This window comes from Mya arenaria, chromosome 6 (genome assembly GCF_026914265.1).
Source record: "Mya arenaria isolate MELC-2E11 chromosome 6, ASM2691426v1".
Taxonomy (NCBI): Eukaryota; Metazoa; Mollusca; class Bivalvia; order Myida; family Myidae; genus Mya; species Mya arenaria.
In genome coordinates this window covers 70164023-70179950 of record NC_069127.1, presented here as the reverse complement: position 1 = coordinate 70179950, position 15928 = coordinate 70164023, and the positions used below count along the sequence as shown (strand labels likewise).

General features: G+C 34.4%; 2 protein-coding genes across 2 annotated transcripts; one reads left to right on the top strand and one right to left on the bottom strand.

Moving 5' to 3' along the window:
- Nucleotides 1-9035: 9035 nt before the first annotated feature.
- LOC128238799 (uncharacterized) lies at nt 9036-12003 on the bottom strand. Its single transcript, XM_052955052.1, has 2 exons — nt 11275-12003; nt 9036-10963 (listed from the first exon to the last, which is right to left on the bottom strand). The coding sequence occupies exon 2, from the start codon at nt 10868-10870 to the stop codon at nt 9485-9487; it is 1386 nt and encodes a 461-aa protein (XP_052811012.1). The 5' UTR covers nt 10871-10963; nt 11275-12003; the 3' UTR covers nt 9036-9484.
- LOC128238800 (hemicentin-2-like) lies at nt 11665-15592 on the top strand. The gene is made up of 2 exons (XM_052955053.1): nt 11665-11791; nt 12544-15592. Exons 1-2 carry the CDS (start codon nt 11755-11757, stop codon nt 13452-13454), a joined length of 948 nt encoding a protein of 315 aa, XP_052811013.1. The 5' UTR covers nt 11665-11754; the 3' UTR covers nt 13455-15592.
- Nucleotides 15593-15928: the final 336 nt, after the last annotated feature.

Genomic DNA, 15928 nt, shown 5'->3' with positions numbered 1-15928 from the left:
TTCACATAAACCTATTCTTGTAGATCACTTTCTTAATCCAATGTGACCTTTTTTCTCTAATTCCATGTCTTCATTAAACCAAAAGTTACCTATTTCTTAACACATCCAGTGAAGACTTTCTTTTAAGTCTTTACTGATTCTAACCACATTTCTTACACTTGTATAGATCCTGAGTTTTATCTGTAGACTTCAAATCAAACAACTTTTTTTTTCATAGTTTTCCAAACATAACATGACCTCTTTGCTCCTCAAGTGTATCCAGGTGAACATCCAATTTCAAGTCATGATTCCATGTGATCAGTTGATAAACTGCATTGCTTAAGATTTAGAACTTCACATCAGCTGTCACCGCCATAACTACTCATATGAAGCATTGAAGGCTGGGGCGTAGCCAGCATTATGCACTTACGCATGTGTGTAACATCAATTTGAAAAATGAAAAAATAAATATGGCAAAAAATGGCATCAAATTCAAGGGCTAAGCTAAATATTGATATCAGAATAAAGGGAAGATCAGCTATAGTAAGCATTTTTTCTCTGTGTTGGATAGCTTACTGAGCCTAAATCAATCACTTGGTTACTACAAGGTCGGCGGCCCTGAACCTATAAATCCCTCCAAATACACATCAGTGCCCAACATGTTAGTTCTATATTTCATTTTTTTTCCTTGGGGAGCCCCCCTACAGCTACAGGGATATTCCTCCTTCAACACCATCCCCCTTTCGTGCGTAACATTCAGTAAAGCCTGACTACGCATCTGGAAGGCATATACCAAGTAAACTGAATGCAGTACTTAAAAGTGACTCGCTTTTGTTTTTGGACCAAATATTAGTTTTCCCGGTAATGCATCTGAAAAAAACTATTTTTATCATTTTTTTATGTTATGAATAATGCAGAAAAAAATCCAGTGCATAAAAATTTATTTTGGTTTTTGTGGGGTTCAAACCCACGCCAGGAAAAACCAAGTAAACAGTAAAAAAAACAGCCGGCTAGTCAACACAGCCACCGGGACTTTAACAAAAATGGTGGATATGTTGGCCCCTTATGGAAACATTCATTATATCACATGATACATTGTCAATCAACCAATCAAACAACACATCAGCCGTAATTAATTTTGAATACACGTTTGAAATTGTGGTCTTCAACATTATTTTGCTAAAGGGTTCCAGCTTTTGCTATTTTTGTTTTAACACTCCTTTCCTTATGATTTAACACTTATCAAATTACGTGTCCCCAAGCTATTACTACCAGTATAGAGATATATGGTCATTTGATAAACTACAGTGCTTTAGAACGTGTCCCCCAGCTATGACCACCTGTATAAAGATATATGGTCATTTGATAAACTACAGTGCTTTAGAACGTGTCCCCGAGCTATGACTACCTGTATAAAGATATATGGTCATTTGATAAACTACAGTGCTTTAGAACGTGTCCCCCAGCTATGATCACCAGCATAAAGATATATGGTCATTTGATAAACTACAGTGCTTTAGAATGTGTCCCCGAGCTATGACTACCTGTATAAAGATATATGGTGATTTGATAAACTACAGTGCTTTAGAATGTGTCCCCGAGCTATGACTACCTGTATAGAGATATATGGTGATTTGATAAACTACAGTGCTTTAGAACGTGTCCCCCAGCTATGACCACCAGCATAGAGATATATGGTCATTTGATAAACTACAGTGCTTTAGAATGTGTCCCCCAGCTATGACTACCAGTATAAAGATATATGGTCATTTGATAAACTACAGTGCTTTAGAACGTGTCCCCCAGCTATGATCACCAGCATAGAGATATATGGTCATTTGATAAACTACAGTGCTTTAGAATGTGTCCCCCAGCTATGACTACCAGTATAAAGATATATGGTCATTTGATAAACTACAGTGCTTTAGAACGTGTCCCCCAGCTATGACCACCAGTATAAAGATATATGGTCATTTGATAAACTACAGTGCTTTAGAACGTGTCCCCCAGCTATGACCACCAGTATAAAGACATATGGTCATTTGATAAACTACAGTGCTTTAGAACGTGTCCCCCAGCTATGACCACCAGTATAAAGATATATGGTCAACTGTTAAACTACAGTGCTTTAGAACGTGTCCCCCAGCTATGACCACCAGCATAGAGATATATGGTCATTTGATAAACTACAGTGCTTTTGAACGTGTTCCAAAGCAATGATTGCTACAGTCATATGATTTACAGTCAAAATACTTCAAAACGTAATGGATGTCTTAAATTTCAGTGTCAAAGTTGGATGCTTTTCATGATGAACATAAATAAAGGATTGATAGGTATTAAAATTAAAGGCATGGACCTTTGTTTACACCTTCTAAAATACTAGGCACAATAATGCGATTATAGGGAACTTTCGCCTATTCAAAAACCGTTAAAGACTCAGAAGCAGCTGTTTATATGGAGTACTAAAATACTAAATTATACTGTATTAGCTAAATCTAAATCAAAGATAAAGTACAGTGTAGATCTTCCTTTATTTCTTAATTGTTTGATTTACCCAAATTATTTCATAAAATAATCATGGGAAAATGTGGCAACTACTTACATTATTATTTTATATAAACACAATCAAAATTGAGTTCATTTTGACAAGAGAGATTTATGATAAACATTGTCAACCTTAAAACATTGTCAACCTTAATACTTTGCTGCAAAGGCAAATTTTTCGGGTGCGGGGTGATACAGGAATCCAGTGGATTTCACGTGAAATCCACTCAAAACGTGAAATCCACTCAGAACTCAGTTATTTTAATTAATAATTAAAAAAAATTATATACATATTAGAAAGTGCCTCATGAAGGGTTTATCTTTCAAATTTTATTGAAATTGGTCAAAAAATAAAGAAGTTAGAGCATTTTTTCATTTTTGTCCAAAAATAGATCGGAAATCGAGGTGAAATCCAGATTCCGATAAGTGAAATCCACTCATAACTCATTAATTTTAATAAATAATTTTCTGTTTTTGTATATTTATTAGAAAGTGCCTCATCAAGGGTTTATATTTCAAATTTTATTGAAATTGGTCAAAAAATAAAGAAGTTAGAGCATTTTTTCATTTTTTTCGAAAATAGATCGGAAATCGAGGTGAAATCCAGTTTTCGATAAGTGAAATCCACTCATAACTCATTAATTTTAATAAATAATTTTCTGTTTTTGTATATTTATTAGAAAGTGCCTCATAAAGGGTTTATATTTCAAATTTTATTGAAATTGGTCAAAAAATAAAGAAGTTAGAGCAATTTTTCGAAAATAGATCGGAAATCGAGGTGAAATCCAGTTTTCGAGAAGTGAAATCCACTCTTAACTCAGTTTTATTAATTAGTAATTTTTATTTTTTGTATACATTTTGGAAAATGCCTCATGAAGGGTATATATTTCAAATTTTATTGAAATATATCAAGAAAGTTAGAGCAATTTTTCGGAAATCGAAGTGAAATCCACATTTTGACAAGTGAAATCCACTTTTTCAGACGTGAAATCCACTCACAACTCATTTATTTTTAACAAATTAATTTTTCTGTAGAACAAATAATTGAAAGGGCTTCATAATGGGTTTATTTTTCAAATTTTATCCAAATTGATCCAAAAATAAGAAAGTTGTAGACCTATTTTGGAAAAAGATCGGAAATCGAAGTGAAATCCACATTTTGACAATTGAAATCCACTTTTTGAGACGTGAAATCCACTCATAACTCATTTATTGTTAACAAATTTTTTTTTTTTGCTGAACAAATAATTGAAAAGGCTACATAATGGGTTTATATTTCAAATTTTATTCAAATTGATCCAAAAATAAGAAAGTTGAAGTTATATTGTGAGGGCGTTTTGTTGTGTATGCATAATTGTTTAATTTTTTTCATGATAAACACAATATCCATACACATCCAGGCCATACCACGTGGAGGCGCCCTCAATCATGGCCCTTTTTTACTTTCGAATTTTGAAAATATTAAAAATTTAATAAATAATCCGAAAATTGTTTTGTATTATTTGTTTATGCCAGACATTTATTTATGGTTATTTATACATGTACATTGGTTGATATACGTAATCATAAAAAATTTAAAAAAAGAAACAAACAAATACAACAGAACAAAGTTACACCAAGTGAAATCATATGTTTAACTTGGTTTACAATAATGAGAGATAATGAAAAGGTATGTTCACAACAGTTAAGGAAAATAATTACACAAAATAAACAATAGCAAAATATGAAAAAATATACACAGGTAAACAGAAAGGGGAAACTTCAAAGACAAATTTCTAAGCAAAAAAAGTTTCAACGCACAGAGAAAACGCATCAATAATCTTGTTCGAAAAAGTGCACAATGCATTGAAATGAAGGACATAAGATTTCATAAGGACTATCACAGTGACATGGTGCACTACAAAAACAAAGGACACATTAAATACTTTCACGCCATCAGGAAACATATTACGTAATTTCACAGATTAATACGAGCTAAAAGCAATTATTGTGATGTTAGTTATAAATATGCTTATTGCTGTAGTAATAGTAGTAGTAGTTCGCAAATGTGCTTATAAAAACACGTAGTTATTAATTTATTGTTGTTATATAGTTGTTATTTATATTTATTTATAAAATATGCTAAGTATATATTACACTTACCGATTCAGTGCTGCTGTGTAGTTGTACTCATCCCCGACACAAGCACACTTTATACACGCAAACTTGAGATGACGTTAGTCCCAAGACTTAAGCTCAAGCTTGCCCATTTGACAACATTTACGATGGCACCACAACTTACAATTATCACAATAAATTGAGTCAAGTGCACATGCCTCAAGGCATACACTACACGGAAAGGTTCCCATTTTATGAACAAATACAGCAGAAATATACAGAAACAATTAATTATCCTTTTAAATATCCAAATATAATAAAACAAAATACACAGAAACAATTAATTATCCGTTTAAATATCAAATAATACGTATATCCAACACTACATGTTCATAGCATAAAAAATAAAAACATAGCAATGACAATTGCCATTTCTGATACATTTTATACTTACCATATCTTCTCAAATTCTTTTTCGGCATAAAATAATTACTGCCATTGTACTAAACTTCCACAATTTTACCGCCGAGTATGTTATGTCAACTTTCTCGGATATGTGATGTATCACCTTAACCGCTAAATGCGAAAGTAACGGCACGTGAGAGTCGTGATCCTCGTCTTTGATAGATATAGATCAAAGACAAGAGTAATTATTAAACGATATTATAGAACTAATATATTGGATAGTGGTTACTTACAGTAAAAACACACCAATATATTGCATCTCAACTGATTCAGATACTAGATCTAATGTTATATAAGAGATCTCGACTAAAACGGATTAAATGGTACTAATGTAAGTAAATAAAACATAAAAACATTAAAATATAATCATCGGACACAAGCAACTACTGTATAAATATTAAGATACTTGATTGAATTTATTTCTTTACACTTTTCTTTCCCAAATACTGGATTTCACTTGTCAAAATGTGGATTTCACTTCGCTTTCAGATCTATTTTCAATATATTTATCTAACTTCTTCATTTTTTGACCAATTCCATTTAAATTTTAAATATAAACCGATGATAATGCCTTTTCAATTATTTGTTCAACAAAAAAAAATTGTTAAAAATAAATGAGTTATGAGTGGATTTCACGTCTCAAAAAGTGGATTTCACTTGTCAAAATGTGGATTTCACTTCGATTTCCGATCTTTTTTCAAAATAGGTCTATAACTTTTTTATTTTTGGATCAATTTGAATAAAATTTGAAATATAAACCCATTATGAAGCCCTTTCAATTATCTGTTCTACAGAAAAATTAATTTTTAAAAATAAATGAGTTATGAGTGGATTTCACGTCTCAAAAAGTGGATTTCACTTGTCAAAATGTGGATTTCACTTCGATTTCCGATCTTTTTTCAAAATATGTCTACAACTTTCTTATTTTTGGATCAATTTGGATAAAATTTGAAATATAAACCCATTATGAAGCCCTTTCAATTATTTGTTCTACAGAAAAATTAATTTGTTAAAAATAAATGAGTTATGAGTGGATTTCACGTCTGAAAAAGTGGATTTCACTTTTCAAAATGTGGATTTCACTTCGATTTCCGAAAAATTGCTCTAACTTCTTCATTTCTTGATATATTTCAATAAAATTTGAAATATAAACCCTTCATTAGACACTTTCCAAAATGTATACAAAAAATAAAAATTACTAATTAATAAAACTGAGTTAAGAGTGGATTTCACTTCTCGAAAACTGGATTTCACCTCTATTTTCGAAAAATTGCTCTAACTTCTTTATTTTTTGACTAATTTCAATAAAATTTGAAATATAAACCCTTGATGAGGCACTTTCTAATAAATATACAAAAACAGAAAATTATTTATTAAAATTAATGAGCTATGAGTGGACTTCACTTATCGGAATCTGGATTTCACCTCGATTTCCGATCTATTTTTGGAAAAAAATGAAAAATTGCTCTAACTTCTTTATTTTTTGACCAATTTCAATAAAATTTGAAATATAAACCCTTCATGAGGCACTTTCTAATATGTATACAAAAAAATTAAATTATTAATTAAAATAACTGAGTTCTGAGTGGATTTCACGTTTTGAGTGGATTTCACGTGAAATCCACTGGATTCCTGTATCACCCCGCACCGAAATTTTTCTATTTACACAAATATCTATGACGTAAATAGACCATCCAAGCACCTGCTGAAATCCGTACTGTCGTTTATCTGGCAATACTACAATCCGTACTGTACCTTAGGCTAACCCATCAGAGTGTGCTCCGATCATTTTATTTTAGGTAATATACAATAATTGCACTTAATTATGTTTGTTATTATTCTTAATTTGTTGTTTTCCTTTTTATTCAGTTGATTCAGATTAACAATATTCCGGCAACAACATTATTCGTACCCGATTTCATTCGTTAATACGTTATGAACCTACTGTACAGCACTTCAAAATTGTACTTCCTAGCTTTCGCTGATATTATTACGTTAATTTAAATATGTATGCCAACTTAAATAATCGAGAGGTATTTGTACGCAGATTGTGATATATAGTGATGCTTTTACATGAATTAGAATGTTCGTACTCAAAGTTCTTCACACCCAAATTATGACCAAAATGTCGATGTCAAATGTCTGAGAATTTTAACATTGAATGATTCACCTGTTTGGCTAGAACGTAAAAACAATATGTGCTAAAGGAACGATATAATTTGTTTCATATGCTCATCATTTTAGCCGAACAATATTTTATTTTATACAGTATTTATTTACAGGGCAGAAGTCAGCATTGTACGACAGAGAAAATCCAGACTGGGCACCATCAATCAACCTAGGATCTACAGCTTCAACACCATCCCCGCTAGTTGCAACAGGGCGTTTCGCATGGCGTAGGGCTCGATCCGAGAAGTGTGAGGCTGCACGCGTGCTTCTTTCAACCGGTGAATCATGTGAACCTCCACTTGAAGTGGAGGCTGGAACAAGCTCACAAACTGATTTATCTTCACTAGTGATTGATTCTGTTTTTAATGAATTAGCACATGTAAAAAAAGAAAATGACTCCTTTAGGGAACAACTCAAGACCCAGACGCCAAACTGTATTGAGTTCTTCAAAGACAATGATGACAAAGTGAAATATTTCACAGGATTGACAAGTTTTCTTGTTCTCATGGAACTATTCGGTTACCTTGAAGGTCACCTGCCTGCAAAAGTCTTGCTATCAAAGTTTCAATGCTTCATTATGACACTGATGAAATTGAGACTTGATTTGTCAAATGTGTTTTTAGCTTATCAATTTAGTGTATCGACATCTACTATTTCCAGAACATTTGAAGACTATATACATGTCATGTACCATCGTATGAAACCATTAGTTTACTGGCCAGATAGAGAATCTCTCCAAAAGACAATGCCAATGCAGTTTCGTGAACATTTCGGGAAAAAATGTGCAGTGATTATAGATTGCTTTGAAGTCTTCATAGATAAACCATCCAATATGCTAGCTCGGGCTGAGACATGGTCATCCTATAAACACCACAATACTGTTAAGTTTTTAATAGGGATTACACCACAGGGAGTTATTTCATACATTTCAAATGCCTGGGGCGGTAGAACCACAGATAAACATATAACTGAGCACAGTGGGTTTTTAGACAACATTTTACCTGGGGACCTAGTGATAGCAGACAGGGGCTTTGATATTGCTGCAAGTGTTGGAACATTGTGTGCCCAAGTAAAAATTCCTGCGTTCACCAAAGGAAAAAGCCAAATGTCTCCACTAGACCTGGAGTCCACAAGAAAACTTGCAAATGTGAGAATTCACGTTGAACGAGTCATAGGATTAACAAGGCAAAAATATACTATCTTGAATGGTCCATTACCAGTAGAATTTCTCTTAAAGGAAAATGGACAAGACCTTCCTGTTATTGACAAAATTGGAACTGTTTGTTGTGCATTGGTGAATTTATGTGATCCAGTAGTTGCTTTTGATTAAATGTCTTGATTTGAACTGTATTAAATTGTGTAAATATGCAGGCTGTCATATTTAAATGCTTGTTAAATTAATTTTAAATGAATAAATTTGTTTTTAAACTTATCTCCTTAGTCAATGTTACATTTTTTGTTAGCATGTAGACAGAGTATAGATTTTCATATCTAACACAAATCTTCTGGTCTTGACATACTAAGAGCACTGGTTTAGTATACACAGAGTGCAGATTCGGTAAACAATGAGTTGTGGTTTGTTAAACATTGAGTGCTGGGTAATACATGGAGCACTGATTTTAATTGCTATATACAAAATACTCTATACATAAACAGAGTACTGGTTCATCATAGGAGTGCTGGTTCATTATAGTTAACAGAGCACTGAGCCCTGAGACTTGGTTCGCTTAACCCGATTACCAGAGTACAGAGTACTCCCATTGTTGTAACAAACATGAAACCTTTTTTCTGCAGTTTTATTATTCAATGATATTTGATCATTTGCTCTTATAAGGCACAATTACCGGTATCATCTGAATATATATGCAAAATGCCAATGAAAATTACTTCAATAGAACCAAATAACTTTAGATAACACAAAAATACATAAAGATGTCACAAAGTTGACAATATAGTCTATGGCATTTATTATTCTATAATAACTTATATGTGCTAATTATTATAACTATGTATGATGAAAACTGCTTGATATGTATAAGTCGGTGCTAAAAGCTCTTTAGAGCTTAGGTTGTCCTGTTACACAATCCAACTTTGTAAATAAAATTTCCTTGACTTGCAGTTAATACAGATACGTATGGAATCAGGTTAATACATCATAACACATTAACGTAAATCACTATTTCATTTCTTTGTTGAATTCTTTTTCTTCAACAATCCAGACTTTCGGCAGTCAGGACAAAACCATTTTTCCCCTGAGCTTTCGCTCAATTTTCAAGCATGTGAAGTGAAACCAAACAATATGGCAGTTTTCATCATCACAACAAATCATTTCTCCTGATTCCACTTGGTCACAGTAACACCATGTCTTTTCAGTCTCATTTTGAGAAGACAGGGTTGGCTGGACTTCTTTTAGGGGCTGCACAGGCAAACCACATCCAGGAAGCTTTGAATAGAACTTGCCAACAAGTTCAGGCAAAATTGCCACCTTCATCAATGTTTCCGCCTTTTCACAGATTTCAGTCCATACATCTATGTCAAACAGAACAAGCTCAATATGTACTGCCTTTTCAGTCATAATCACAAAATGTGTTGCCTTTATGCCAGTAACACCCATCTGTGTTTGAACCTGATAATAATAAGGGTGTTTATGGTCAAGCACCATTATTCCTTGACTGTTCCTTGTCAAACAATATTTTTCAGAGTAGCTGTCAAGGAGGCTTTCTTTCAGAGTGTATGGGCATTTGATTTCTAAGAGTGATGCCCCACAGCAATGACAATGTACAAGTCCATCAGGTGAAGCACCAATGTAGGGAAATTGTTCAGAAATGAATAGCCCACACTGCTTAACACAGAAGCCCTGGTGTTTATCTTCCATGTACGTTTGGAAGTCATTTCTGGCAACAGGCTCATTCTTTGTCCCCCATTGTGTACCTGCTGTTTGAAATGTTTTATTCCCAGGATAACAGATGTCCATTATCAGTGATTGTGATGGATTTGATGGATCAGTCGAGCAGCCTTGCTTTGCTCTTGACGCAATAATACGCTCTGCCCGATACGTTTGCCACAGTTTACTTTCACTTTGGTTTCTTGTCACATCCTCGACATTCGCTATTTGGTCCTTGGACACAGTCAGCTGTATGCCAGCACAATGATTTACAAGTTGTCCATAATTCATCATCATTGCATCTTTTGTCTTCAAATTCCCTAAAGGAGCTGGTAGGTCCATTTTGTCCTGTTTCGGTACATAGTCATCAGAGAATTCTTTAACTACAGACAAAATGGCTGGATTTCTCCCAGTAGCACTTAGTTTTGAAAAGAATCCATTCAGTTCTGCATCTGTTGGTGTTGGCACATCTTTCAGATGTTTCTGGGTTGTGGACGACTGCGGATAGGAAGGTATATCTCCTCCCACATTCTCATACTTTCTCTTCAGAGAACGCATTGATGTAAAATCAATGTCTTTAATCATGCTGTATGAGACCCCCTTCACAGCTGAAGGTATTATCCACCAGTTTGGATCTTCTGTTCTAGTGCGAGCATCACGGAGACGGACAGTTTCATCTATACTGAACATCAGGGAAGCAACATGTGTACAAACTTCGCCTAAGCCAGCCATTCAGTCACAATGGGATGCCAAGATTGAACCATTTTTCTCTGAGATGAGCCATGGGTTGAGCGGCTTCTCCTTCAAACGCATGGAATGTAGAACCTGAAAAGGACATAAACATAAAAATTGTACTAAGACTAAAGTTTACTCTAAAGTAGTCTTTAACAATGGTGCGGAGGGGTCTGGCCTTGATGGGTCGGGAGCCTTTTAACTTCAGCGTGAAAGCAGTAAAGGGCCTGAAGTGGCATAACACACCGGGGTAGGGAGCGGTGGGTGGGGGTGTGGTTAGGCAAAACAAAGCCAGCCTAAATGTATTCAAAAATAAAACAACTAAATATTAATTTAAATGCTACTTGGCATTTGTTCTCTATGTACATCAAACATGACAAAATTATTGAATACAGTTGATTTACCTTTCCAATCACGACATGCCTGTCTCCAACAACTGCAGCCTTCACCTCAGATACCCAGCCACACTGGGCCTGCACATAGCAGTTGAGACCCTTGTAGGCCTTTAGATCATCCTTGGAGTAGGGGCTGGGTGTGAATATTAAATAATTCACAATGTCAGGGTAGCTGATGGTCGGCAGTAAGGATTTATCGTCAAAAAAAATCCCTTTACAAATGTTGCCTCGTACGGGTCTTTGATTTCATTTTTTCTAGGTACCTCGCTTTCTCTATCGCACTCAAAGTCTCTCTATAGAGTCTCTTTTCGGAGAGCGAGTCCATAGGCTTCATACTTCGCACTATAAATGTTCATATAACTCTGCTATCACTTCAAATCTTAATAATAATCACTTGTTTACTTGTACGCTACATTTATCTGTCCCTCCAAGATGGCGGCCAAACGGTGCGTTCAGACGTTTTAGAAACAAAGAAATATAGTGCTTAATATGAAGATGTTTTTGTTGGCTGGATTTATGTCTGTTGGTAAGAAAAAGTACAAATTGTTTTACACTTTTATAATTAATAAGCGGCTGCGATATCCGTCTTTAACTATTAACAATTTAGCGTGGCCTCTAAATCCTCTATAGCTTACTCATCCATTTCAAATAATTTTAAAGCACCTTTTTTACATTTTACGAAGTTAAAAATCAACGATTTAATGTTGTGTGAATTGTGAACAAAATTCATGCAGCATGGTAAGTCGTCATAAAAAAGTCAAATAAGGCTTAAATATTTGACAATAGGGCAGAAAATACTTCATTGTGCCGAAAACCGCAAGTAACGCTGTTTTACTTACAATTTACGAGTTTCTGATTAAGTAAATATCCATTAGTTACCGGTTGTTGTTTGTTCATTAAAATATACCAGATAACTCGATAAAAGTAGTATTAAAAAGGGGACAAATTATGACTTCCAATATAACTGTATAACTGAAATGAATTATTGCCATAATTAGCTTTAAGATATCCTAAATGATTTGGTTAGCCAGTTATGGAGAAGGTTTATTTATCATTTTACTATTAAAATGGAGACTGGATTTTTACATTGTATCAAATTACCACCAAATATAATTTCGAGGACATTCAAATCACCTTTTAATTAAATTTAATATGAAGTGAAATCCGATTGGATACAGTTCAGTCAACTTTGATGATTTTGTATGGAAAGAAATTGTTAATACCTGATCCCTTTGTTCTACAGTAAGTAAAACACACAATATTTACGTCTATTTACAGGTCTGCTACTTACTGGCGGCGATGCGAACCCCCCGCAAGTTAAACTCTACCGACGGCGCGGGGATAGTGTTATACTGCCATGCCGCCTGGCTTCCGGCTTGGACCCCGACACGGTCTTGGTCCGCTGGAAATCATCAAAAGACTCTTACCTCACTTCCGGTGTACGTGTACTCAAATACACGAACCAGATTGAGGTCGTCAAGACATCCAAAATTGAATGGAATCTTCTGATTAAGTGGGTCACGGACACATTCGCGGCGAATTACACGTGCATGTCAGATAAAGAAGTGGTGCTGTCCAACGTACAGCTTCTGATCTTGGTCGCTCCGAAAATCGACATTGGCGGTACAAGCTCACCGGAAGTGAACGTCGATGAAGGCGGCACAGTGGAACTTACGTGCGCATTTACTGGCGAACCCGTACCGAACATAACGTGGTTTAGGGGTGACGACAAACAGCCTACCGGCATCACGGGGAGCAAACTTGTTCTGCCTGACGTCAAGCGTTACGCTACCGACGTCTACACGTGTCGTGGAGAGAATTCTGTTAGTAACGAGGATCATCAGATCAATCTTATCGTGAGGTTTCCTGTCGAGGTAGACGTTATGGAAAATACCGTTTACGTCAAGAGGGGAGGTATATTTACGTTAGCGTGTATCGCGCAAGGGGCTCCGTTATACGAAACATACTGGATTGACGTTCATGGTAACAAAGTGATGTCTACAACATGGAAATATGACTTTAACATGGAATCGGCAGGTGCACATATACCGGCTAAGTTCGTCACCTTGGCTTCTCGCACGGGTGCCTTGACCGTTTTCGACTTTGGACCGTACACGTGCGAAGCGAAGGGAGATGGGCGCGTTGCCAAAGCAACTGTGAATGTCGTTGAACTTAAGGAACTCAACTAATTTAACGCCAACGGATCGTATGTCCCTGATGCGAATTACGACAAAATAAATCGAAAATCATAACGCTTTCGAAATAAGCAGAACTATGATTGGGACTTGCGAAATGTATTGCCTTAATGTGTAAATATATTTTAAAGATGCACTCTTACTCCCAAATGATATTTACCTAAATTAATACAATTGTTTTAATATTTGAAAAAGGATGAATACATGTCGAAAACAAAGGTTCTTATGAAGGATACTGAGTTTAAGTTGAAAGAAATGCACATAAAACACGGTATTTCTACCTCATGAGACTATAGTGGACCACAGTAAATCTTTTAACATTCAACAATCATTTAATATTTTTGCGTTTTCTGCTATTAAATACACGGTTACAATCTTGTTATCAGTAATTAATATTTTCCATAAGTGCATTATTTAGTAAGTAGTAAAAGGTTTATCAGTCAAAATTGATGTGTGTTATACATGTGTATGTATATATTGATTTTGAATAAGAGTGTCACTTTAAAAGCATGTAACCAGTATTGGCGTAAATGTTAAATTTGGATGCCTTGTGATCCAATATATGTTTGGTATCAATAGAAAAGGCTTTGCTTGCTAATTACTCATAAATTTGGGAAATAGAAGAACATACATTAATACTAAAGTTAATGCAGTTTGACTTTTTCTTCTTTATTTTAACAGAAATCTGATGTAAATTGTTGATGATTTGAATTGATAAAATGAGTATATAATTCTTAACCTATTTAAGACACTAGACACCAGATGGTCCCTATATCAGCAAATACAGTATTTTCTCAAAACAAGCCTAGAATTGTCAATACTAGTGTTATGCTGTAAAATTTCGAGTACTTTTGTGTAATGAAGTTTTACGAAATGTCATTAATACTTTTCATGTTTCATAATTTTAGAATATTTTGTCTGTTAGAAACACATTCCTGGTGCTTAAAGTGAATTTTGATAATAGCCAAATGGTTTCATGACATTTATTACTCTATTCAAACATAGTTGTCAAACTTTATATTATAGTATACACAGCGTATAGCATTTTTATTATCAATTAGTCTGTGAAATTATTTTTCTTGACAACCTATCACTACGTCTAAAGATTGTTGCGAAACTTTAGATTGTAATATAAACAGAATGCCCGGCTTAACTGATAATTGAGATTAAGTCAGACAATGACATTTTTAGGGCCCAGCCCCTAGTGTCCCCTGCGTCTGGATTAATTGTCTCAATTTCATTGGCCATGTATTGGCATGACTTTTTGTAACATGTCCTTTGTCATTGGATGATGATAGTTTTGGCAATTCTCTAAAAAGTTGTGTCTTTCCTCGCTCGAGTCACTTTTACTGTTGACTTCGAAGTGTTTCATCTCATAATAAAACGAGGAAATAGACACATTTCTTGATCCTTTTTAGGTAAGAATTTTGCTTATTTGTGTAAGGTTGTTCTATCTTTTTTAATGATTAACAGTTGTATTTGAGACTTAAATGTTTCCGTTTTAGAAACATGCTATAAAGTTATTTCAATGATATTGTATTAAGTATTTAAAGATAATTTAGAATGGAAAATCAGTCTTGATATGTTTATAAATGTATTCATACATTCCTTATAATTATCATGTACTGACTATGTATAACTGATTTATGTAAGAAGCATATTATTGTCTATGGCTTATACACCCAAGTCACATCTAAGCACTGTACACTTTTCGGTCATTCTTTTGGCTCCATTGTTAGCTTTTCGTTAGATAGTTAACTTAGTCGTTCTATGATCAGGAAGCGATTGAGAAAAAAGCAGAAATTTGTCAGTGAAAAAGTTTTAAGCTTATCTGATTCTTTTAAGACAGCAAAAGATGTTGACATGTATGTATATTGCTTCTTTGTATACTTTTGAAACCAACGAACTCAGAAATTGATGTGAGACTTTGCAATGCATTGTTGGTTCATCTAATTGCTAATTGTCAATCAAGATTAATTTGTAATTTAAGAGAAACTTATTATTTGACAATATTGAAATCATTATTATTCTGTATTATGAAATGTTGTTAATACTTATGATACATGTATATGTACTGCACTTTTACTGTTGACTTCGAAGTGTTTCATCTCATAATAAAACGAGGAAATAGACACATTTCTTGATCCTTTTTAGATCTCAGGAAGGAGTCATTAAGAGTCGTCCACGCGGCACAAAACGAGCTAGAATGTGGCCTATAACAAATTATTTTACAGGATCGATTTAAAGAATATGCGCAACAGTCATGTTGTCTCACACGCTATCGAGCAAGTTTCACCGTTTATAAATAGCTCGGAATGTTTTTTGTTTTTTTCTGAATACCTTGCACGTCGTGTGATCGTTTCACTCACTAACCAATCAAACACGTTTTAGCCAACGCGCTGTCATTTTTAGCAGTGATCTCTTTCAAAAATTTAACCGATCAATTTCATCACCGATATTTATCTCTC

Excerpts from the sequence above, each read along its gene's own strand:
- LOC128238799 (XM_052955052.1), bottom strand. The coding sequence starts at position 10,870 with ATGGCTGGCTTAGGCGAAGTTTGTACACATGTTGCTTCCCTGATGTTC.
- LOC128238800 (XM_052955053.1), top strand. The coding sequence starts at position 11,755 with ATGAAGATGTTTTTGTTGGCTGGATTTATGTCTGTTG. Across the intron at positions 11,792-12,543 it reads GGCTGGATTTATGTCTGTTG|GTCTGCTACTTACTGGCGGC; the intron begins GTAAGAAAAAGT and ends GTCTATTTACAG.